Below are 14,020 nucleotides of genomic sequence, written 5' to 3'. Positions count from 1 at the left end.
AAGACAACTGAGGCCCGTAAAACGGGTGGATTATGGCAGGTTTTGAAATTTTCATTTTCCGGTATTGCAGCAACACAAGCAGGGGAGAGAGAGGATAGGAAGAGGAAGGAGAGAGACAGAAACTACGTTTCCCGGCGTGCCCCCGCGGCCTCGGGGCGGTGCGGGCGGAGGGAAGGGCAGGGAGCCGCTGTGGGAGACGTAACATGGGCGCCTGAGGCCGGGGCGGAGGTCGGGGTGGGCTGAGCGCGGGGCCGGGCGGGGGTGAGGGCGAGGCCGGGCCGAGGTGCTGGGCTGACCCGGCCCCGCCGGAGGGGAGGCGCGGGGGCGGGGGCCGAGCCCGGCAACAGGAACGGGGCTGGGTACGGCCCGGCACCTCCCGGCACCGCTCCCGTGCAGGCGGCTGCAGCGGGGCGCTGAGCTGTGCCGAGCCTGCCCCGGCAGCTGAGCAGGAGGCGGTGAGGCGCCGGGGCCATGGCCGAGACGGGCTCTCTGCACGCCACCAGGTTCGAGGCGGCCGTGAAGGTGATCCAGAGCCTGCCCAAAAATGGTGAGTGCGGCGGGGGGGGTCAGGCGGCAGCGGCGCCATCGGCACCGGGCGGGCACCGGGAGCGGGCAGGGCCCGGCGGGGCGAGGCCGCGGCGGGATCAGGGCAGCGGGGCCGCCCCGGCAGCGGCTGGGGAAGCCTGGAAAGCTCTGCCTTAGTGCTGCTCCTGCCTCTCGGGGCCTTCCGAGCCCTGCCAGCAGCTCCTCGGTCGGGCGCCTGGAGCAGGGAATCTGTCAGCTCCCCGCGACTTCAGCCTCCCTGAAATCCTGAAGTTGTTTCAACAGAGCTGTCACCGTGAGTTCTCCTCTGCTGAAAGAGTTAACAAAATGGAAAAGAAAAAAACCTCAGAATTTATCTTTTTGACAAGATTTATGATAATTTAAAAAAAATATGTTTGTTACATACATCATTAATTCTGGTATAAAGTAAAATCGTATGTTTTGGAGGTTCTGAGGTAAAGGTCACTATAAACTTCTAATGATTAGAATCCTCCTCAAGCTACTTGATTTAATGGATTGGTTACGAATCTTCCCTGTCAGCTGTTAGAGTTTTATATTTACGTTTTTTATCTTTACAAAAGTGTGTTCCGCAAAGGAAGAAGAGAAAACCAAATTGGGAGGTATGGTGAAAATGTTACGGAAAGTGTTGTCAAATACCTAAAGTAAACAAAAACACTGCAGAAGGCTGTGTTTTGGGTTAATTGTGTTTGTTTGGTTTGGTTAGATTTTTGAGTTCTGGAGACTCTCGGTAAGTTGTCATTTGTTAACAGTGAAGTGACTTGCAAGATACTTTGTTTACGGAGAGCTAAACCTGTCCCTTTAAACTGAGTGAAAGGACATTGGCTTTATGTTACTTATTACCTTTTTTTATTCTAATTGTGGAGTTTGACCTTAGCACTAGTAAAGGTTATAGTCCTTTAAACTCCATCTGAAACTTGCTGTTTGTACAGTGAATATTTTCAGTGGTGCTGGTTCTCCGTAGATGAGGTGAAGATGTTCTCTGTTGACTTATATTGTACTTCTGTGAATCGGGCTATAACAGGCTGCAGGCTGCTTTCTCAGAGAACCACTAAGCTTGTAAAATACTCACTAATATTCTTGATGACAATTTAATTGTATTTTAAAATGTTTTCACTAGGTTCATTCCAGCCAACGAATGAAATGATGCTCAAGTTCTATAGCTTTTATAAGCAAGCAACCCAAGGGCCTTGTAACATTCCTCGACCTGGATTTTGGGATCCAATTGGTAGATACAAATGGTAACTTTTCATGAATTGTTGTTTGTGGCATTTTTTTTATGCTTGGAGTGGAGAGGTTTAGAAGAATAGCACTTGGAGGAAGAAACTCTAAGCTCTTTCTCTTTTTAAATAAAAAGAATATTTACAACCTTTCATGCTTGAATTAGTTTTCTGTTGTATTCCAACTTTCTAACTCGGGTAATTTATCACTTCTCAGAGTTTCAAGTGGAAACATTTCCTTGGATTATGCAGGTGGGCAGGTTTTTCTTGGGCAACCACCATCATGGTACCTCTGTAGTGTTTATCCCATGTTGTAAAATGAAGTCTTAGGTGCTCTGAAGTGAGTGATGTGGGTGAATGTGTGAAGTTCTTCCTTCTTGAGTTTTCTTGTGTGATGTGAGCCTGAAGTAAATAAGTGCTCACTGGCAACCACTAATACTGCTTTGAGCTCTTGGTGTGTAGGTTGAGTTATGTCTTTCTGGTTTGTCTGCTCAGTGGCAGGGCTTCCCACTATCTGTGTTTGCCTTGGCCTGGGAAGACTTCTGATTCACCAAATTGCTAAGTTCTCTTTGAAGAGCCAATGTGAATGTTTTGCTTATAATATTTTAATGATTACTTGTCCTGAAGGACAAATATTATTGCTGTCTTTGTGGTCATGGTGGTCTTGAGAATTTGTGGAATGATTCCTAGGACTCTTTTTTTCCTCTTTCCTTCCTTCCGTCCTTCCTCTTCAGCCTCCCCAAGCCAGAGTGCAGGTGACTAGGGCAGTGAGCTTTCATCCACCTGGTTGGTAGTAGCTGGAATGTGAGCCAAGAACCTTGGTGGTTTTTTGTGAGTGGGACAAATACTCTGAAATGACAAATCATGTGCAAGACTGAGGAAGTGTTTTATTGCAGTCCGTGTTCTGACAGATTCTTTGTGCAATACCAATAAATTTGGTTAGAGTTTTCTGTCATTGCAGAGTTGGAGAAGGGAAGATTTTATTTAGGTCATAAGTAGCTGCTGTGGTAACTATTTGCCTTCAAGACTCGTGTCTTTCCCCAGTTGCTAAACTGGAAAAGGACAGATTTTTCCTTGTGGCTTGTTCTGCCTCAGTGGCAGCTGTTTGTAAGTGCTGGCTGAAGTGTCTGGGCCTGTTGGTTTTATACAGCAGAGGCTCTTAAACTCAGCTTAGTAGAAAGCGGAATGTGTGTTTCTTGTATCTGGACTTATTTACAATTTACTGGGTACAAAATCATAGGTAGTCAGTGAGGAGCTCTTCAGTCCCCAGTCTGTTCAGTTTGTTGCTTCTTCTTCCACTGTGTATTATGCTAGCAAATTATATATTTGTACTCAAAAAATAACATGCATTATTCTTGCATTTTACTGTATCAGAGAAACTTAGGACATTACATAACTGACCTAGTTAAGGCCAAGTTGAAAAAAATCCAGTACGCCCTGAAGATACTGAAGGTGTATGTGACTTTCTTTCCTAGGGATGCTTGGAGTGCCTTGGGAAACATGTCCAAAGAAGAAGCCATGATAGCCTATGTTGATGAAATGAAAAAGGTATGTTTACTCATGAAGGGATTTTCTAGAACAAACGTCCAGAAACTGAGGAATATGAGGGGCTCTTGCTGACTACTCCTGCCGAAGCTCAAATTTAATCCTCCATGTGAGCTGTTACCTTTCAGTACTATGCTGCTTGGCCTGTGAGAAGAAGAAAATTACAAAGTTCCTTCAAAAGCTACAGAATTTGTGTTATTTTCAGAGAAACATGAGAGCTCTAGCTGATATGATGCTTAAATGACAGAGCTATAGAAAGTGAAGTATTGAAATCATGGTAAAGGGGCCCATTAAGGAGAAGAAACTGTATAACACGCTGCCTCAGTTCTTAGAGCTGAGAGAGGTAAGTGATCCTTATCCTGGAAAAGAGACTAAAACAACTTTCTAGAAGGACTTTAGGAGAAAAGGTCTCACTCTCATAACTGGAGACATGAATATAATCAAATATGTAAACTTAATAATTTTCGATTTTTCAGGAAGAACTCTGCAACCTGAATTTTCTGTACTTTTTATGAATATATATTCCATGAATATTATAGTTACAGTGAAACTATTAGCATTGAGTAATGTGCTCTGTTTTCAAATAGATGTGTAATTTGTAAACAGAGTTACCATAGTAATTGCAGCATTAACTAAAGTAAACAAAGTTGAAAGTTTCATGTCTTTTCTTAACTAACCCTTTGCACTGAAACTTATAGAGATGACTTTTCCAGTTTAAAGATTATTTGCTGTCAATCTGAATAAAAGAATATTTGAAATCTGTTATTGTAATGAGGTTTGAGTCAAGAGGAAAAAATTCTATTCCAAATACACTTGCTTTTTTCCTAGGCCACTATCTTGACATCAAACTCTGAATCTGTTTAATGGGTGATACAACAAAAATTTTTACTAGGCAAGGAGTGGGAGTCTGATTTACTTTTTTTCCTGTCTGTAGTTTTGATGATTTAGTTCCTGCTGCTATGACTGTATCTGCTCTAAAATGAAAAATAAGCAGCTCCAGAAAACAAGGAAGGCCAAATACTGTTTGTTCGATTAAAATTCACACTAAATTTTAATAAATCCTTTGAATCTGTGCCGCAAGATTTAGTGCTTCATTTCAAATCTTGGATTCAATAGGGGTTGATATTTCAGTAGATTACTTTATAGGTTTTTTTCAGTGCAGTAACTGGTTTGGTCAGGACACTAAAACCAAGTGAAACTGCAATGTTCTAAGAAAACTCTAGTAAGCCTCCTGTGAAGTCATCTGCTTCCTTGACACTAATGAACCACAAATATTCCACTTCTTTGCAGATTACATGTAGGGATTGGAGAGCAAATGACTTTCTGCCTTGCTCAGCTTTGAAGCTGGGGAATCTGTTTACCCTGCTTTGGTGCTGTTTCAGCTCCCACATTTGGAATACTAGCTTCAGCTTTTCCATCCCAATTAATTCTACTTGCAGTGTCAATAGAAGTGCATTTCAGATGGATCCACTGGGTTGTTCTATCAGCACATACTGCACTAATCCTTGTGGACTTACTGTGGGCAGTCTGCTGCTGCTGCATAGATATATCTATGTCTGAGGGGGCAAAAACCCACTGGTATACATATCCCAGGACTGTGTTTAAGGGTGTATTTTGCCATATTTCCCAGCCCTGGGGCATTCCCTGGCTTTTGCATGTTTTGTTTAGGCTATACATGCATCAGGTGACCCTGTCACAAAATTCCATAATTGCTTTGGGGTTTTTTTTGTTTTTTTCCCTCTTTAACATGGTAACCTTGAAAATCACAGTTGAGGAATGTGTCTGGGTGAAGTTTTGGTATGCTGATGAGAGATGACCAAATGTCTTATTTTTAGCCAAAATAAACAAAATGCACCTGAGCTCAGATTCAATGTTAATCTGTTTCAGGTAGAATTTCTGAAATTTATTTTGCAATGCTGTTTAAACGAATTTGTTTACATTGTTTACATTTATTTACAGATATATTGTTTTGTTATTTGTAGTACAAATAAGTGATATCTTAGCATGAAGTGTTAACACTATGTGATGTTTCTAATTTAAAGCATGAGTATATATGAATCATGTGACATCCAAGGAAAACAGTAAATCAGGATACATAATAACTTATTTTTCACTTTCAAATTTTGAGATTGCTTATTAAGCCTGGTGGATATAATAAGCAAGCAGTTACTTTTGCTAGTGGAAGTACTTTCTCTTTTTGTGCTCACCTTAAAGCTAGCAGTTAGAAAAATTCTAAGAATTGCTATAAGTAGAACAGAATATATTGAGGTCTGTCTAGAATACATGAAGAGCAGTAATGTGCATACCTCATAGAAATGCATGTATGAAACAGTTTACAGAGATGACTATAGAAAAAAATACATAACAAATACATGCCTTATTCTAGAATAGACTTCCTGTTTCTCTCAATGTTATTGAAGTAAAAAAAATCAGCAATCACAAAACTGTTCAATCTCCGTTTCATATCCAGCTCTGTGTATCTGAGTATTTCTCCCTAACAAAGACAGAATGAATTATGTACACTGAGCAGATCAGAGAAGTGGCAATGAAACTGCAGGTCAATGGAATTGTTGTCTCCTGGTATCCTTGACTGGTTTTCAAGTGTTGACTTGCTAGGTATGAGCCTGCCTGGAGCTCCTGTTCTGTGCAGTAATGCTGCAGCTTTTGCTCCTGCTGCCTGCTGATGTGCTTGGTGCCTTTGAGCAGCATGTTGTGTGGCATCAAGGACCTTCATCTGTTGCCTTCTTTGTGCCCTTCAGGAGGATGAGGTGTACTGGAGCTGTTAGTTTGCTTCAGCCTGTGTTCTTACATATAACTACTGCTACTTTTAAATTATGGTAACTGAAATAGTAGAGGATGAAAGAGGAACAAAGCTAATGGCAAAAAACTTGTTTGAAAGGACTTAAACTAGAACGGGACAATAATACCATGTGCTTTTAAAATAGTATCCAACTATTGAATCTCTTCTGTTTAATTTATTTTAGATTTAAGGTTTTGCATTCCTATCATATGATCAAAGGTATTGTTTTTGTAACTTAAAATGAAGAAATGATCCAAATTACTTCAAGAGCAGAACTTGGTTCTAATTTATTCTTCTTCTAAGTGGGTCTTTGTGCTGTCTCAGTTTTGTTATATTGTGTTTGTTTAGGCTTAGAAGGACCTAGTAGAGCATTTTTGATCTGCTCCTTACCTTCCATTGAAGGTGGCAGGGTTTGACAGTATGAAGAATCTTCTAAGACTAAAAAAGTATTTCCATTTTATTTTCTTGGTAGAAAGACTTGTCTATAAAATAATTATATCGGCTAACAGCAGCCTGCTTAACTTTGAGATGATTTAGTTCAAAATTGCAGAAATAATGGATTCTATATAAAGGTCTACTAATAAATACTGTGTCAAGGCTGTGTTTTAGTGTTGGTAAATGCATTAGCTCTCTAATCTCATCTATACCTGAAAAAAATTAATGTAATTATAAGTTTCTTGTTGAAGAACTTATTTTTATGTTGTTTCCCTGTAATTTAAAAAAAACTTTTAAAAAATCAGGATAACAATTTTAGTGACTTAGTGAAATGTTACTGAGTTTTACAATGACCAGCAGTTTCTAAAATCAGTTGAAATGAATGAATGAATCATTGAAATGCTGTTTCATAAGATGCTTCATGTTTTGGACTTGTGCAGATTCTTGAGAGTATGCCAATGACGGACAAAGTTGAAGAGTTACTGCAAGTAATAGGCCCATTCTATGAAATAGTAGAAGATAAAAAGAACAGAGGATCTGACCTAACATCAGGTTCGGACAAATAACTTTCTTTGTACTACTAATAATCATAACTAAGTGTTTTTGGGGGCTTGTTTTCTGTAAATTATTTACAAGCTAAATGTTGCATCTTTCTGTTCATTCTCTTTACCATATGGCAGTTCGAATGGAGAAAGTCTCTAAGTATTTGGAAGGTAGGAATAATAAGTTATGTGTAAATCCATCGTTTCCATTGTTTTGGTGCTATAGGAACTTCCTGCTAACACTTGTGACTTCTGGGCTTGCCACCTCATTAGGCTGGGTTTTGTTTTATTTTACTTTTGAACTGATTACGTCCAGGAAGCTGCATTCCTTGTCACCAGGCTTTTTGAGCTGCTGAAGGAAGCCTGAAGAAAAGAGCATTTAAAACAAAACAACTCTCCCAACCGAATCTAGTTTGTCCCTTTCTATTAAGAAAATGAACAACTGTACTGAAAATGAACAATGTGTACATTCTGATGTAGTTGTGGACTGTCAAACTAAATAAGTTCTGGTAATCCAGCTCTGTCGTCTAATCTAAAATTAAAAAAAAAAAATAACAATCAAATCTCATGATTTTAAAATCATGTCTTCTCTGATACATACAAGTTTTCTGAAGCTCAAGTTCTGAAGGGAATATTTAAACATTTTAAATTACTGACAGGTGGCAAACCTAGTGGTGTCACAGTTGCATAAAAATCAATGTGTTGATTTTTATTTAGCAATACCATCGTGAAAATGTTTTGATCATACCAGTTATTATGTTACAGGTAATGTGTTCATAAGGCTGATGTATAAGTGTTACAGTTGTTTAAATCTGGCTTAAAATGACATTTAAAAACTGAAATGCAACAGGGCAAAACTTGAAACTGTTTTTAAAAACTAAATCCATTGCACACATACTTCTTAAAGACATTAAACAATTTATGAGTCAACTGGTTAAGTTACTTTTTGTATGTGGCTTTTTTCCCCCTACCTTAAAGGAATGTGGTTTTATTATCAAGCCTTAGAGAAACAAATAATTTTTCATTGTTTTGGGGGAAAAGTAGTGGTAGAAGTTTTTACATGGCCGTTTTGAAAGTGGGTGTGACTTTTTTCTCAGCTGAAGTTGTGTATACTTCATGTGTGGGATGCAATAGGTTTGCTTGACAGCTGGATTGATGGGCAGGTAAGAGTATCAGTAGATTCAGGTCAGTGATCTGTACAATAAGGATTTACTTAGACTTGGTGTCTGTGGCACAGTGCCAGAAGCCACTTCTTTAAAAAATGACTTGTGTAGAAACACTGAGAATCATGGAAATTAAACTGTACCTGTTTCCATAACAAATCTAGCATACTTGTTTTTTAAAGAGACAGTTTAAACATAAGGCAGTGTTAGTTAAACAGAATAGCAGATTTCAGCTTTACCTTGTTCTGTCATTGTTGCAATAGTTCTGGTGATATGACATCATTCATACTGCTTACCGGTGCAACATCTAATTATGCCACAATAAATTAGGACAGAATTTTCACGAAATCCTTGTATGTTACAACATTCCCATTGCATTTAAGGTTTTGAAGCCCTTTCTTTGGTGCTCTTGCCACTTCCCTGATTAAAAGTGAAGCTGGAAATAATTATTGTTGTTTACAGTATAGATATCAAAATATTTCACAGAAGTATAGAAGCATCACTGCCTTCAGTCAGATACACACTAAAGAATAGAACCAATGTGCCCAAGTCTCTGTCTGAGATGATGTAGACACTGGTGACAGTACTGGTAAAAATTGACACATGGTTATGTTTTGATAATGTGAGTTTATCCACTCTTGTTATGTTCCTCACCCCCAAACCCCTACAGTCTGCAAATTCTGTTGTGGAAGGTATGTTTTTCAGGGGCAGGCAGTTAGTATGTTCTGAAAACTGGGACCCTTCTCTTGACAACTTTGCTTCATATTGTACCCCCATCTTCTGGTCCATTCTGTTTTGAGTTTGCCTTCCATTCGTCCATTATACTAATCTGTATGCAGATCATTATCTAATTGTTTGAGAATTATATGCCACTGCCTCAAAATCAACAGTTTCTTGAATAAGTTGAAGAGAATTGTCTAAGCTTAGTGTACATCAGTTATGGCTTGTGTATTGTCTCTAACAGATTGGACTCAACAGAAAAGTATAGCTTTTTATCATTGCATTTCTAGTTTTTGTGGTTTCTTTGAAAATGTTAAATACAAACCCTTGAAAATAACTGCCTTTCTGAATCAATAGAGCCTGGGCTCCTTAATAAAGAACACAGAAGTCTGACACACCAGCATTGAAATAAATGACTTGTAACACCTGCTAGAAAACAAGGACAAACTTAATTGGATCCGTGGGTTACAGATATCCAGACTTGAATGTGTTGGTAAAGAAAGAAAAATAGAGAATTCACTCCAATAGGCTGAGCAAATCTAAGAGTTATTTTGAAAGCATGTAACCTGGGTAGTGTTTGGAAAGGTCACCCTGCAGCTGTGTGAGAAGCTTGATTTCTCTGGAAAGCTGTGTCAGTAGTCTTTTTCTGACAAGTATGAAGTGCTTCTTTACAGACAAAGTCATTGACAAATTGTTTTGGGTACATGAAATACTTGACATCAAAGAAGAAAGTGGGCTCTTAGCTGACAGCACTGCAGAAGGGATGAGGTAACTCTTGCAGCCTTATAGAAAGACTCTTGTTTGTAGGGGCTGGAAGAGTAGATGGACACATAAGGTGGATGGGTGCTTTAGAAGAGTAGCATTTTAAATTTTTTGCACTTGCTAGTAAATGCACAAGAAATGTGATGTCTAAGTCAAGGTTTAAAAGGCAAAGAAGCATCAAAAAACCATTGCTCAGTAAATGTGATTTTTTTAGAATGGGCATTCAAGCTTTCTTGTGTAATAGCTGAAGAAGCCAAAGATGGGCTAGGATTGGCACCCTAGTGATCTGATATGGGGTGAAAAATACTGAGAGTTTCAGAACCAGTTCATCCTTCAGAATGTTTCTCTGAGAATGTTTGTGGATGTTTGCTATTTTCAGAATGAGAGTAAATCCAGAGGGGGCAAGGAAATCCCTATCTGACAGACTCCCACCCTAAAGTATCTGAACCACTAAGCAAAGTATCTGGAAATTGTTTATAAGTTGTTTAGTAGAATTTTTATGTGTAATCTTTCTGCTTTGTGATAAGGCATTTAATCTGTTCTAAAATCCTACCAAATAAAGATGACCCTTTGCCTGCATGCTGAGTAGTAGTGGTGTTAGTGAACCTTTTTGAAAACCAAATGTTGCCTCCAGTAACAAGAAAATTGGTACTACAGAGGCTGTAGGAAGTTTCAGCGTTATAACACTCTTAAACCTTGGCTTCCTAAGGAGTGTTTCTCTCCCAAAAGCTCTTGTCCCAGCTGTGTTGCAGTAGCACCAGAAGAAGGTCTGTTGAAGCAAGGTGCTGTGCAGTGCTGCATGTGCTGGTTTGGGGCAGTGCTGATGGCAGCCCCTGCAGGGCACGGTTTGTGTGAATGGCAGAAGCTGGCCCTGCTCACAGGCAGACACGTTTGACAATTTGCTTGGTGTCTTCTTGCATTCCATATGGGAGCTGGGTTTAAAAGACAATACCCACTGAGGTCTGTGAAGCAAATACATGTAAACATTTGTATTTCAAAGGTACTTTAGTACAGGACATAGAGTAGCTTTGAAAAAAGTGAGCCTGTTCCTAATTACTATTTTCCAGGTAGAAATACTTTTCTTACTCCTAAAATACAATATATTTTCCAACTGTGTTTCTTTAGATTGCATATGACTAATTTACCTTTTCAAATTAAGACCTTCTCAGGTTGTTTTCAACATCTTTGCTTCTAATGGGGCATTCGTTGGCTTTTTCTGCTCCTGTGTGAGCCTTTGTTCTAACACACCCTCTGTTTTCTTCATCAGCTCACTTTTTCATGGCTGTTTGACTTCAAAGATACGTGCTTAACAGATTTTCTTCCCTTTCCTTCCACCTTTCTTCACTAAGATTTTTACAGAACTCAATGTCAGTGAATCTTCTTAGTCATTCATAAGAAGGGGGGAAAGAGCTAAAATCCGTGTTGCTCTGACCTGCAGTACTTTATTGAGTTCTGTTAGTGGCTGCACCACAATGAGGAGTGCACTGAGGCAGGAGAAGCTGCTGGGTTTGTGGATGAGTGAGGTTTTTAAAATCCCATCCTTTTAACTTTTCCCCCCTTCTAGTTTCCAATTATAATTAAGAGATATAATCAAGGTTACAAATTATATTCAGAAATGCTAATGTGAAACTTACTATACAAGTATTTTTTGTTAAAATCTCAGTAGTTTAGCCTTCAGAAGTGTCTAGAACATTCTCTCCATCATTTGCTGCAGGATAGGATTATTATAGAAGATTAAGGGCTGGACCAGCAAGTACCAATCAGTGGAGAGTCTCAGTGAGATGTGGAATCCGTGTCTCAACAAGCCATGTCTTGTCCTGTTGCAATCTATACCTGCTTCAGGCTTTACATACCAAATCTCAGCCTCCTTTGTGATTCAACTTCAAGCTGATGGCTTTATGTCAGTGCTGTCTAACAGTGCTGGAAATCAGGATAGAGCATTAATATAGCTCTAAGCCTGAGTATTTTAACAGCTCCCCTCTTGGAAAGGAGTGATCAGAAAATATACTGCAACAGGGTGAGCAGCAAAGTATCTAAATGTGAAAATGTAAGATTAAAAATAGTTTCTTTCTAAGTGGAGGGAGCTATGAGAAGATTTCTTCCATGGAAAGAAAAGCCTTGTCTGTATTGTGATTCATGCTGGGTTGAGTCAACATAACAGTTTTGGTGCATAATTGGTTGTTGAACTTGGATTTTTTCCCTTCTAGCCAGACAAGATTTTCCTGCAAAAGGGAAAGTAAATATCAAAAGCCCTTCAGGTTTCATAATTTAGAAGATGTACCCACTTGCTATAAAATTCTGTCAGCTTAAACTTCATCTCTCTTATTATAATTAATATCTTGTGATGAAAGAACTGGCATCTGTATTTCTCAGAGCTCTGTTCTACAAAGACAAGCTACAAAGAAGCAGTGGATCGAGGTGTAGGAGGCTGGGGAAGGACAGATACAGGTAGTTTTATCTTGATTGCTGTCAGAAAAGTGCCCAATGGACATGGACTGGTGTTTCATGTTTAACTCTGTATAGCAAAAATAATTAATTATAGCCTTTAAGACGCATGAAAAAGCCATTTGATTTACCTCTGAGGCCGTGTGTGATATGGGCTTTGTAAAAGGCAGTTCAGATATAGGTTTGGAGCAGATGGCAGGAGAATATGGCCTTAATGTTACTTCATTTTTGGTTTTTTTCTCGTACAGAAACAATCTTTACTGTACAAAAACAATTTTTGTTTCAGGCTACAATGTACGACTCGGCTATGTGGCCTTGTGTTGTTTTCAAACATAATTCAGTTTTCTTTATAGGGTTCTGAGTTCACTGTGCTCGCTTTTTGAATTTTCTGGGACAAAACTCAAGAGTGTAATAATGCTCCTTCCTCTTTGCCATGCAAAGTGAAAGTGACAAATGATGACTTTATCTCTTCTGCACAGAAAAGACTTAGCAAGTTTTGCTCCTCCCAGAGGGAAGTAGTACCAGGCTTGGGGACATCCTGGATCCTGGAATGATGTAACTATGCTTTCAAGTTACAGCATCGTAAGAAGCAGCTGTTCTTCATGTTCATTCTCACATACTGGCTGAGGTGCTGACAGAAAGCTGGCAGAGCCTGGATCCATTGGTCTTGCTGCACATGCCCCGTGTAACCCAGCTGCGTGTGCTTGGTGGCCTGGACATCCACGGGCCTTTGTGGAACTACCTGCCAGTGCTGGGAATGCCTGGGGAGCAGCTGCTGTTCTGCCTGCGCTTCTCTCTGCCAGGAAATCCCAGGCATGTTGTCTCTACTGCAGAAGGCTGAGGAGCATCAGGGAGGAGGGAAATGTATCCAAGTCAACCCCAGAACTTGGTATCCGTATTTATATGGCACATATTCTGAAAATCCTTGGGAAAAGGTACTGACGATATGGATGGAGATGAGAAACTCCTTAGATACTGAAAAGTGTAAAGGTGTGAGATGACTAGTCAGTAATCCTAAATATTGTACTTGCAAGTTAATATAAATGTCTGAGTCTGAATGCTGTTTTCTGTGTTTGTTCTTATCCACAGACTATTGTTTTAATGTTTATTAATGGTAAATAAAGAGGTATTGTTGATTAAATTGTTTTATTAAATACAAAGGCATCTCTTGGAGTGTAACAGCTTGCAAAGCACAAAAGCAGAGAGAAGAATACTGACAAAACAAGGCCGTAGTCTTTTGGAGAAAATTAAAAGAAAAATAAAAATGAGGAGAGGTTTTTTTCTATTATAGTAAAGTTTGGGAAGACTAAACTGCAGAAAAAAAGGAAAGCTGTATAGAGGAAGATGTGGCTTCCCCAGTATGTGTGCTTAGGGTGTACATTTTTCAGACAACTTGCACCTAATGCACTTAAATTTAAAAGAAATAAAACCATGGTAGTTAAAGTAGTGATTTTTAGATTTTTTCAGTTTTTCTGAGACTCTTCTAAAATCTCTTTTTATTTGTGTAGAACAGATGTTACAGAGCAGGCTGGGTCCTTGGAAATTTTCTTTGTAGTGTCCTGTATTGAAAAGAATGCAAGGAAATGAAGGAATATAAACTCTTGTTCTAGCTGAAGAGCTTACTGCTCCTAGATGCTTGCATTTATTCCTCGTGTCTCATGCAGTCACTCCTTGCAGTACATCAGTTTCAAAATGAGGTGGGGATTTGTGTAACCAGGTGTATTGGAAACAGCAGAACATGGTTGCACAAACTTGGGATTGAAGCAGGGAGCCTACTTGGATCAGTAACAAGCATGAAACATCAAGGGCTGATGGCTAGAAAAAAAT

The 14,020-nt window shown here is 39.4% G+C and overlaps 1 protein-coding gene across 2 annotated transcripts in view; it reads left to right on the top strand.

Moving 5' to 3' along the window:
* The first annotated feature begins 373 nt into the window (after positions 1–373).
* The window catches only part of ACBD5 (acyl-CoA binding domain containing 5), a 30,039-nt gene continuing 16,392 nt past the window's right edge, over positions 374–14,020 (top strand). Inside the window, exons 1-5 of one of the 2 annotated variants that reach the window (XM_088160198.1) lie at positions 379–547; positions 1,682–1,802; positions 3,257–3,329; positions 7,002–7,113; positions 7,242–7,274. In XM_088160198.1, coding sequence (XP_088016324.1) covers positions 472–547; positions 1,682–1,802; positions 3,257–3,329; positions 7,002–7,113; positions 7,242–7,274 — 415 coding nt within the window. In that variant the 5' untranslated portion in view covers positions 379–471. Of the gene's footprint in view, positions 548–1,681; positions 1,803–3,256; positions 3,330–7,001; positions 7,114–7,241; positions 7,275–14,020 lie in introns of both variants that reach the window. The other variant, XM_014882205.2, reaches the window with a different exon arrangement.

This window comes from Sturnus vulgaris, chromosome 1 (assembly GCF_052056855.1).
Source record: "Sturnus vulgaris isolate bStuVul1 chromosome 1, bStuVul1.hap1, whole genome shotgun sequence".
Lineage (NCBI taxonomy): Eukaryota > Metazoa > Chordata > Aves > Passeriformes > Sturnidae > Sturnus > Sturnus vulgaris.
Note: the sequence above shows the minus strand (reverse complement) of the source record. Positions and strands in the feature narration are given on the sequence as shown.